The sequence below is a fragment of the Globicephala melas genome, chromosome 3, assembly GCF_963455315.2.
Source record: "Globicephala melas chromosome 3, mGloMel1.2, whole genome shotgun sequence".
Taxonomy (NCBI): domain Eukaryota; kingdom Metazoa; phylum Chordata; class Mammalia; order Artiodactyla; family Delphinidae; genus Globicephala; species Globicephala melas.
Genome location: NC_083316.1, coordinates 132,021,180 through 132,030,645, shown reverse-complemented (window position 1 = coordinate 132,030,645; position 9,466 = coordinate 132,021,180). Strand labels below are relative to the sequence as shown.

Here is a 9,466-nt window from a genome sequence, read left to right as displayed (position 1 = left end):
GTCCAACACAAATGAGGCTACAAATGACCTCTATGTCAGGAGTCAGCAAACTTTTACTAAAGAACCAATTAGTAACCATTTTATGTTTTGTGGGCCAAGAGGTCTCTGGCACAGATATTCAACCCTGCTGGTCCAGTATGCAATCAGCCATACATAACAAGTGAGTGGACGGATGTGGCTGTGTTATAATCAAACTTTATTCACAAAATCAGGTGATGAGTCCCATGTGGTTTCGGGACCGGAGTTTGTTGACCCCTGTGCTAGAGTCAAGCCTCAAGCAATCTTTGGTCTATGGTGCTGGATATACAATGGAAATGATCCAAGGCAAAACCGACCTAAAGCAAGTTAAAAGCCAATTCAAGTTTATAGGCTCTGTCTCTTGGGTAACAGAAAGATACAGCTTTGTATCAAGTTTCCACCTGGACTGATGTCACCAAAAGGGCTTTTGAAAATCTCTTAAGACTAAACTTTAACAACTTATTGAGCAGATATCCAGTAGAAGTAGGTGCTAAACATATTTGGAGATCAACTTTTAATTTATAAAACTTTTCTGAAGAATATTAACGTACTGGAACTTCTAGAATATTGAAAATTCATGTAAACTCTTTGTTATGCCACCCACTGCTTAATATACTGAGAGATGTGATTTTCTAGAAGATATTGTATATAAGATTAGAAAGGATCTCAGTTTTATAAATTAAAGGTATCAGACTTTAATGTAAAAGAGATTTTTTTTTCCAGAATTCAGGTAAAACTTTTTCTCATGACCATGGACAGGTATTCTAGTTGGAGGAAGTTGGGAGGAAAAAAATGTACATTGAAGGACTTAATATGCAATTACTGAATTCTAAAGTCTGAACTGAAATACATAATTTAATCCACGCCAAACTGCCTGCTCATTACCTGATAGACCGTAGTCACTTAGCACAAATGAAAATCACAATTTTCTATCATGTCTGTCCCCAGAGGTGCTTGATTTCTATTCGTGGTTGCTATTGATTTTATTCTATTTGTGATCTGAGTATATTTAGGATTAATTTTTGCAAGTGGCATCACACCAGTCTTTTTTATTGGCATAAAATTTCCAAGGTGCTGATCTCAGACTTTCATTTAACGATTAGAACAAAATTAGATGAAAGAGGTTCAGGGAACCTTCCGTTTCTTTGTCATCCTTAGAATATGTACTTGAGATGACAAAATGCAAAGACGGTCTGTCTGCTTAAAAAACAAACAAACAGAACAAACAAACAAAAACCTCTGTCTTCAGGTACTTAGCCACAAAGGACCTTATAGGTACTACTGTTGATCTGAAAGATATGGGGTAGATGCTCCCAGACGCCAAGGAGGGCCTTTCCTGGCTTGGAAAAACTCTGGGTGTGGTACATGCAGATTCTGGCGGTGTGATCCTACAGGATATAAATACTACTGAGCCAGAGCAATTGCATATCTCTTTATGGTTTTCCTTTTTAGACCCTAGTGCTGCACACTAAGCAATCTTACGGTCTCACCCTCGAGCAACCCAATTCTTCTGTACGGATATTAGGCAGGAGTGACTGGAGGGACCCTGGGGTCCGGGAGCCAGCAGGGCCACTGGTCAGGCTGGAACCATCCCTCCTCCCCCCACTTCTAAGTGACTAAGGAACACACAGCTTGCTTTTACCTTCCACACGTGCAAAACTCAGCCCGATGCTTCAGTGTCATCTCAAAAATACCAAACCTCTTATTCATTTCCTATAGCACATCTCCCCACTGCTTGTGAAGTAAGAAAAAGCAGAACCCTGTTGAGGAAAAAAAAACAACAACAAACAGATGCCATTCAGGCCTACAAATATGACTTCGTTTAGGACTGTGGGGCTACTGCTTGCCAAGTGGCATCCAGGATGGTCGAAAGCAGTTACGTCTCCCTTCCAGGCCCCTGGGCGTCCACATCTGTCAGCCACTTGGTTTGCCTACTAGCTGTTGAGATGCCCAGTCATTGTGAAACCCTTCCCCTCCAATCACTCAAAATAAACTACAGGTAACACAAGATAAATATTGGATGTGCTTCTCCTTGCTGAGTGCATTGTCGTAAGGCATAGGCACGTATCCCCCTCTTTGAACAGAGATAGTGTAATCCCCTGTCCCAGCACAAGAGCTGGCCAGGGTGACCCTGGAGCACGATGATGAAAGTGGGGTGATGGGAGGTAGCTGATGGCGGGAATTAGGGAGCTGCTTCCGCATACGGGGCAGTGGGTACCGTTGGGCCCCCCGGCGACACAGTGATTCTAATAAAGACACTTGACTCAGTCTATACTAATTTTCAGCGAGCATTTCTGGGGGCATGTGGTACTTTAGATCTGTGATTCTTGGGTCACTGTTCTTAGAGAAGACAATGGTCAACTTAGGAAAATGAATATCCCAATACTGAACAAATATATAAGAAGATTGAAGGCAGAGAGTTTGTGCATACATTTAGAAATGAAACGCATGCCTCTAAATTACCTACCAGTCCCCAAAAACATATTTTAAAATAATTTGGTTTCCTTCGCCACTCTTTGATTTCCGTCTCCCAATAGCTTCTCTTGGGGGTAGGGGTTCCACTCTTAAAGATCTGGATTGACGTGATCATTTTGGGTAGCAGTCTGTTGGATAAAGTCAACAGGAGTGAGGATGTAACAGATTTTGAGCCATTTTTTCACTTCAAACAGAGACCTATTGCCCATTTATTCTTAGTCTGTCAGGCCATCGAGGAGCTTCTAGCCGACTGAGGAGCAACTGTTTTCCTATTTTGTGCTGACTCACAGCTCCTGTTTTGACTGTGGGATAATACGTGAGTTTGAAGGAAGTCATAAGCTCACAGGAGTTGGGTGAGCCTTTCAAACTTTGCTAAAATCCATCCTCCTAGTTCATCCAACCACAAGAGCCCAATACATTTGGATGCAAAAGTAGCACAGCCATGTTGAGTTCCTCTGTCTGACTTCTACGGCACTGCCCCACCCCTGACTTGAAGGGGGGGAAGTTGGCCAGCTGCACAAAAGCTAATAAAGTGTCTGCTTTTACTACAAGGGTCTCAGCCCTTGGGTGTGACTTGCAAATTCCCGCCATCACTGCCTTGTAATGACACTAGAGGAAAAGACAGGCTGTTACTCACACGTGTAGGCGAATATTCACTAAGTGTCGATACACTGTGTGATTCTGCAGGGTCTGGGGAATATGGGGCCCGAATTAGTGTTTTGATTTTATCATGTATGTGGTGGGGTTGGGATGGCAATGACAGTGGATATCACAGGGTCACCCATGGTTCCTTTTGTACTGAAACCTCATTTTATACAGAGGATATATATATTTATTTATATATATTTATATATATTTATATCACCCACACACGCAAACTCACATACACACACACACACACACACACACACACACACACACACACACACAAAAGGTCTTTGATAGGCTTTCTGTGTTCTAGTAAAAATAGCTGGCAGCCAGGGTCTAAAGCCGAAAAAGGCCTGGATGCTGCCAACAATGTCCACTATGCATCGTCTCTCACAGGCAGACACTCGTGTTTATCTGACAAGTGGAACCGGTTCCTGCCTGGGACAGGAATAATCTCCCATTGGCGCAGACGCAGATCTCGAAGACCTTCTGCCTTGTTCCTGTGGGCGTGTAGGATCCATGAGGCAGTCTAGGTAGTTTGATTTTCGCAGCATCTAACTTAATCTAAAGAGAAGAGACAGGAAGGAAGAGTTAGAGCCTGTCATTTATCCTCTTGACATTCCGAAACAGGGGATGAATGTTCAGCTGAAATCAAAGGAGCACCTACTATGTGTTTAGAATTGTTGGCACTGGGAATTCAGGGATGAACAAGACAGATAAAGTCTCTACCCTCCCAGAAGCTTGTATTCTAGCCAGACAGCGTTGCACTGGCAACGTCATGTATATATTAGCATTTCGTAAAAGTGTATCATGTAGAACGTGAAGGGATTCCTAGAGTGAAGTAAACTTGGAAATGACGGGGTAACAATTTTCTTTAGTATGGGACTTCTCAGACCCTAAATGCATCTATGTGCACGGTGGGCCTTCAAGAATATGCAGTACTTCCAGTCTTAAATGATGGTCAAGATTATAACTGATTCCTCCAGGGTCCACATTCTGATAGCTGTTCAACTGTATCTGTGATGTAGTCGCTACTTCTAAATGTATGTGGTTTGGAGTCTGCAGCTGTCTACAGAGACACTTTCGATAACTGAAAGCTCTATCTGACTAGCTCTTTTAAAACAAATATAGCACATGCCAAACCAATCAAAAGGCAGGCTTGGTATACAGAGGCAGGTGGAGACTGATAACCTGTAAGTAGATATGGAAGGTGGAATAGAGTTTTGCTTTAAAAACACATTTTTTCTCTTTTAAATAAAATCTTAAGTAGAAAAAATCACTTATGAACACGATAAAGCCACTTTCAAAAGTTTGCATTCGAATCATATTTTCCTTGGGGGTTTGGCTTACCTTGCTTGCAAAAGCACGAACAGCTATTCTGTTCACCAAGGCGGGACTGTGTTGGGCTAAGAGAATGAATGTGTGCAGTCTCTCATCTCTTAGCCTCTTGCTGCCTAGTTAAGTTTGGCTTGTTCTTATTTGGGATAGCTGTTGGATCTGACTTTTCCATTTTCAGTGAAAGTAGAAACATACAATGTACACTTAAAAATGTCTACCAGGGCTTCCCTGGTGGCGCAGTGGTTGAGAGTCCGCCTGCCGATGCAGGGGACACGGGTTCGTGCCCTGATCCGGGAAGATCCCACATGCCGCGGAGCGGCTGGGCCCGTGAGCCATGGCCGCTGAGCCTGCGCGTCCGGAGCCTGTGCTCCGCAGCAGGAGAGGCCACAACAGTGAGAGGCCTGCACACCGCAAAAAAAAAAAAAAAATGTCTACCAGTAACTAAGTTCCTCTTTAAATAGATGTGTGTGATATGCAGTTTAATTATACCAGCCAACTAAATCTTACTTTAAGGTGATGAGAGAGTTTGGAAATAGCATTCATTTTTACAGATGTCCTTATAATTCTGTTCTTGCGATACATACTATTACCTCAGCACTTTTACGGATAATGAATTATAACTTTTATGTGTTGTGGGTTTGGCTTCTAATCGTGCCGTTCAACATATTTGTTCCAGAAATAAAACCTTCCGATTGGCACTTTCTGCTGTCACACTGTAGGATCATTACACTGTGGGATAAACTTCAGAGGCAAAGGGAGTGATGCGTCTTAGGAAACATTGGGCCGTTGGAGCTGTGTCTCTCTGGGCTTCTGTTCCTCTCATGCTTACCTCTCCATCTTTGGACTCCAGTCTCAGCTCTGTTCTGCAGGTGGCTTCCATGTTGCCAGCTTCTGCATTTATTTCTACTCCTTTTGGGGCCTCCATCACCAGAGACCGGGTGGGGGACTCCAACCTGAAATATGCACAAGACTAAGATCAAAGATCCCATTTCACTGTTTTAGTAAAGTTAGGAGGAAGTTGGTGCTCTGAGCATGGAGACAACATTTCAGCATCTGATCAAGGAATTCTAGCTTTGCATGCCTGATCAACTTTATGAGGGTGGACATAACGTATCTGGGCTTTATCTTCACTGCATATCACAAAGATTGTACGGAAGGTGTTCTAGGATCCTGGCTTCATTCTATCTTGCACCCAGTCAATTATTGCTTCATTAGCATGATTAACCAAATTCTTACATAAGTTCTGTTTATTTCTAGAGTAAGGCAATCTCAGGTCTAAACTGAGCTTCCTGAAATTAGCAGATATTCTTTCCATGTCGCCCTACTTTCTTTGTCTTCCTGGAAGCAGAACTGGATAGAGGTTAAGAAAATAGACCTAGGGGGCTTCCCTGGTGGCGCAGTGGTTGAGAGTCTGCCTGCCGATGCAGGGGACACGGGTTCGTGCCCCGGTCCGGGAAGATCCCACATGCTGCGGAGCGGCTAGGCCTGTGAGCCAGGGCCGCTGAGCCTGCGTGTCTGGAGCCTGTGCTCCGCAACGGGAGAGGCCACAGCGGTGAGAAGCCCACGTACAGCAGAAAAAAAAAAAAAAAAAGAAAATAGACCTAGGAGTTGGACATGGCTAACTCAAACCATGGGGCTGCCACTGTATGACCTTGGGCAAGTCCTTCTTCCCTCCTCTCTTTTCCAAAATTTCTCAAAGCCTCAGTTTCTTCATCTCTAAAGTGCTTCAAATGGTGCCTGGCACATTGGAAATGTATAATTAATATGTGTTAAATATTACTATTACTGCTGTTACTGTCGTTATCGTAAAGAAATCGTAAAGAAATCTCAGGCCTTACTCAAATAGGCAATTGTCAAAAGAAAACTCAGAACAGATAAGTTAGAGGGGAGTGATTTGACTACAGAGGGACAGCATGAAGAATAGATGTTTTCTGGTGATAGAACTGTTCTGTATCTTGACTGCAGTGGTGGTTAGGTGCCTCCGTGTGTTTATGCAAACTTACATAATTATACCTCCCAAGAGTGAATTTTATTGTATGTAAATTAAGTAAGTTGAGAGAAGGAGAATCAGCCACATTCTATGCTAATTATTAGGGCAAAAGAGGATAATGCTTCACAGAAAGATTTTTGCCTAACTCGTTTTATGCAAAAAATATGAACTAAAACCCAACCATCCTCTAAATAGTCCAGATTTTAATACTATCACCAAATTGAACTGAATGAAGATCCCCTTCTCTGTTATAAAGAAAGTATCCCAACTTAGGAAGCATGGACCTCAGGAGTGGCCACCAAGCCACTCTAAATCAGACCGATTTTCTGCATTTTATTTCTCCACTCCTAACTTTCAGACACTTTGAACGTGTTTAAAAGGAACATCATCTTCTCTGCCAACTGCTGACTCCATGTTCTGCTTCTACCAGCCCCCACGGGTAGGACACACCCTCACGGGCATCAGTAAGTGGCGGGCAGAGCAAGGCGATCTGTGGGGCGCCACCCTGAGCCATCCCAAGCTACATTCCACAGGTGCCGAGGCAGGGCTCTTCCCCACTTCCCAGGTCTGGGTCCCTGAGGTGTGCTTCAGAGAGCAGGCTTCTCCACTGATTTTTGTGCTCCCCCTGCCGTGGCTCATCCAGAGTCTAAAAGAGAAACAACAGGTGTCTAGTCCTAAGCAAAGGATTGGCTTGAGCTTCTCTTTCACTCCTTCTTTCCATTCGGACCTCACCCCTTTGTGTGTGGCAAAAATCCCCTATCCTACCATCTCATCCTCACAAGACCTTCACCAAGCGGGTGCTGAGCCGGGTGTGGTTCTACCTCGAACTGTGGTTGACTTCCTTTGCCTGTGGTTTTTCTCACTATAACGTCAGCTCGAGGAAGGGGGTCTTGTTGCTAGAGTGGCAGGGAATGATGTCTGTGCAGCACAGCCTTGTCTAGGACCTTAATCCAACGCATCAAGCTCTTCCTATAGCTCACGTCTAAAATCTGAAGATGGTTTTCCGCCATTTTCTTTGCTTCTCTCCTATAAGGTCTGGCTGACTCACACCCCTTATCCTAGTGTTGTTTAACACCTTCTGTTTTCACTGCTATTGAGACCTTTCCCCTCATGGCATAAGCTTCCCTTCTGACAGTACTGCCAGCTCTCTTCCACATTTGTTCACCCTCTTCTCCAGGGCACTGCCATCCTCCACCTTCCCCAGGGGAGAGCCCTCACGCCATCTTCTCTGTTCCCCTTCTTCCCTCCCTCTCTCCCTCCCTCACTGCATCAGTTAACGCAGTTTTTAACTCACGACTTCTCCCTACTTAATACATTAGTTCATCTCTAACCTGGACTGTTGAAACCTCCCAAGTTTTGTCTCTAATTCTTCCTTTTTTTTCCCTAGTGTACTTGACACAAAGTGAAGTCAGGTGTGTGTACTTCACACACACCTGAAGTCAGTTTTGAACATGTCACTTCTCTTATCAAAACCTTCACACATTTCTAAGAAAAGATAGGAACTCTTGGACTTATTTGCCCATTTAGAGCTTGATCTGACCTATTTTGTTAGTCTTATTTCTTTCCATAAACATCAGCTATGCTTTACTGAATACTCACGAGGTGATGGACACTGTGGAACGTGCCTTATATGTGTTCTCTCATTTAATCCCCACAAAAATCCTATGCCTTTGGCACTCCTTCAGTCCTGATTGTACAAGCAAGGACGCTAAGGTAAATGACTTGCTCAGGGTTGCACGCCTAGTAAAAGGGCAAAACTAAGATTCAAACCCAAGCATGTGGTCCAGTATTCCGTATCACTTCCAGAAAAACTGGCCGCCTTTCCTGTCTCTCATATCTTCACGCCATTCTTCGTAATTAAATGTCAAATCTATCTTCATGGAATATGCACTTGTATTTCCAAAACTAGCCTCCATAAATAAGGGTAAGTACTACATATGGCTCCGTGAGACATACTTCCTTCCCTACAACAGTCCTCATAACTTACTGAAAAGGTTGACATCAGTGACATCAAATTCAGGATATGGTGAATGTGTTCATACTTGGTATGTAGCCTTCAAAGTGGATGATTCATACAAAAAGATAGTTGAGAGGGAAAAACTCAAAATAGAAAAAAAAAAGTTTGGAGCTGGGAGAACTTTATCAGATAGAGTGTTGGCATTTCAGTCATATGAATTCACTCTATCCTTGCCGCCTCCCATGGGCTTTGAAATCAGCAGGAGGGCTCCCAGGCCAGAGAAGTGGACTCAGAAATGACTGCTGCCTTTTCCCCTCTCACAGCCTTGGAAGTACCAGGATGACAAGGAAGGGGGCTACTCTGAAACTGTCTCCCAGTGTGAGAGGCTAAGATAAGGTAGAAATGAGAATTTCCTGGCAGCAGGGACAAAACGGTAACTGGCTTTGTGTTTCATACCTCATCTTAACGCCCTTTGTCCTTCAGGCAGACTTAATAGTTTGTTCACATGCTAAATCTTTCCACTGTAAAAAAAAAAAAAAAAAAAAAAAGCTCCTACAAGAGCCCTGTGGGGCCTGCAAAGAGCAGACAAAGCACTCTTGCAGTGATGCCAGTCAATTTCTGACCATAGATGAACAACCAAAACACCACCGCTTAGATAGTGTTGAGCAAGGAACACGGAGGGAGGCTTCCTCCTGATTTGGGGGGCGCTGGTGACAATGGAGGGTCCTGCTGGCTCTTGGAAATGAATACTGCTCCCGTTAGGAGCACACGCGACTCCAGTCTGGGAGGACTGAAGGATCTGAGAATGGAAGAAAGTCTAGGAAAGGAGGTCCAAGGCTGGGCCATGCCCTCCAGAACAGGGGTTCTCAAACAGGAGCAGCAGAATCCCCTGGAGGGCTTGTTAAAACTTAGGTTGCCGGGCTCCACCCCTGAGTTTGATACAGTAGGTTAAGGGTGTTGCCTGAATGCCTGCACTTGTGACAAGTCACAGGTGATGCTGAAGCTGCTAGTTTGGGGACCACACTTTGAGAACCACTGCT

The 9,466-nt window shown here is 44.0% G+C and overlaps 1 protein-coding gene across 1 annotated transcript in view; it reads right to left on the bottom strand.

Annotated features, from left to right (window-relative positions):
- Window positions 1-3,453: 3,453 nt before the first annotated feature.
- SGCD (sarcoglycan delta) overlaps window positions 3,454-9,466 on the bottom strand; it is a 618,034-nt gene continuing 612,021 nt past the window's right edge. The window contains exons 7-8 of the mRNA XM_060295488.1: window positions 5,309-5,432; window positions 3,454-3,705 (exon numbers count right to left, since the gene is read on the bottom strand). Of these exons, the coding sequence (XP_060151471.1) occupies window positions 3,532-3,705; window positions 5,309-5,432 (298 nt within the window). The 3' untranslated portion in view covers window positions 3,454-3,531. The remainder of the gene's footprint in view (window positions 3,706-5,308; window positions 5,433-9,466) is intronic.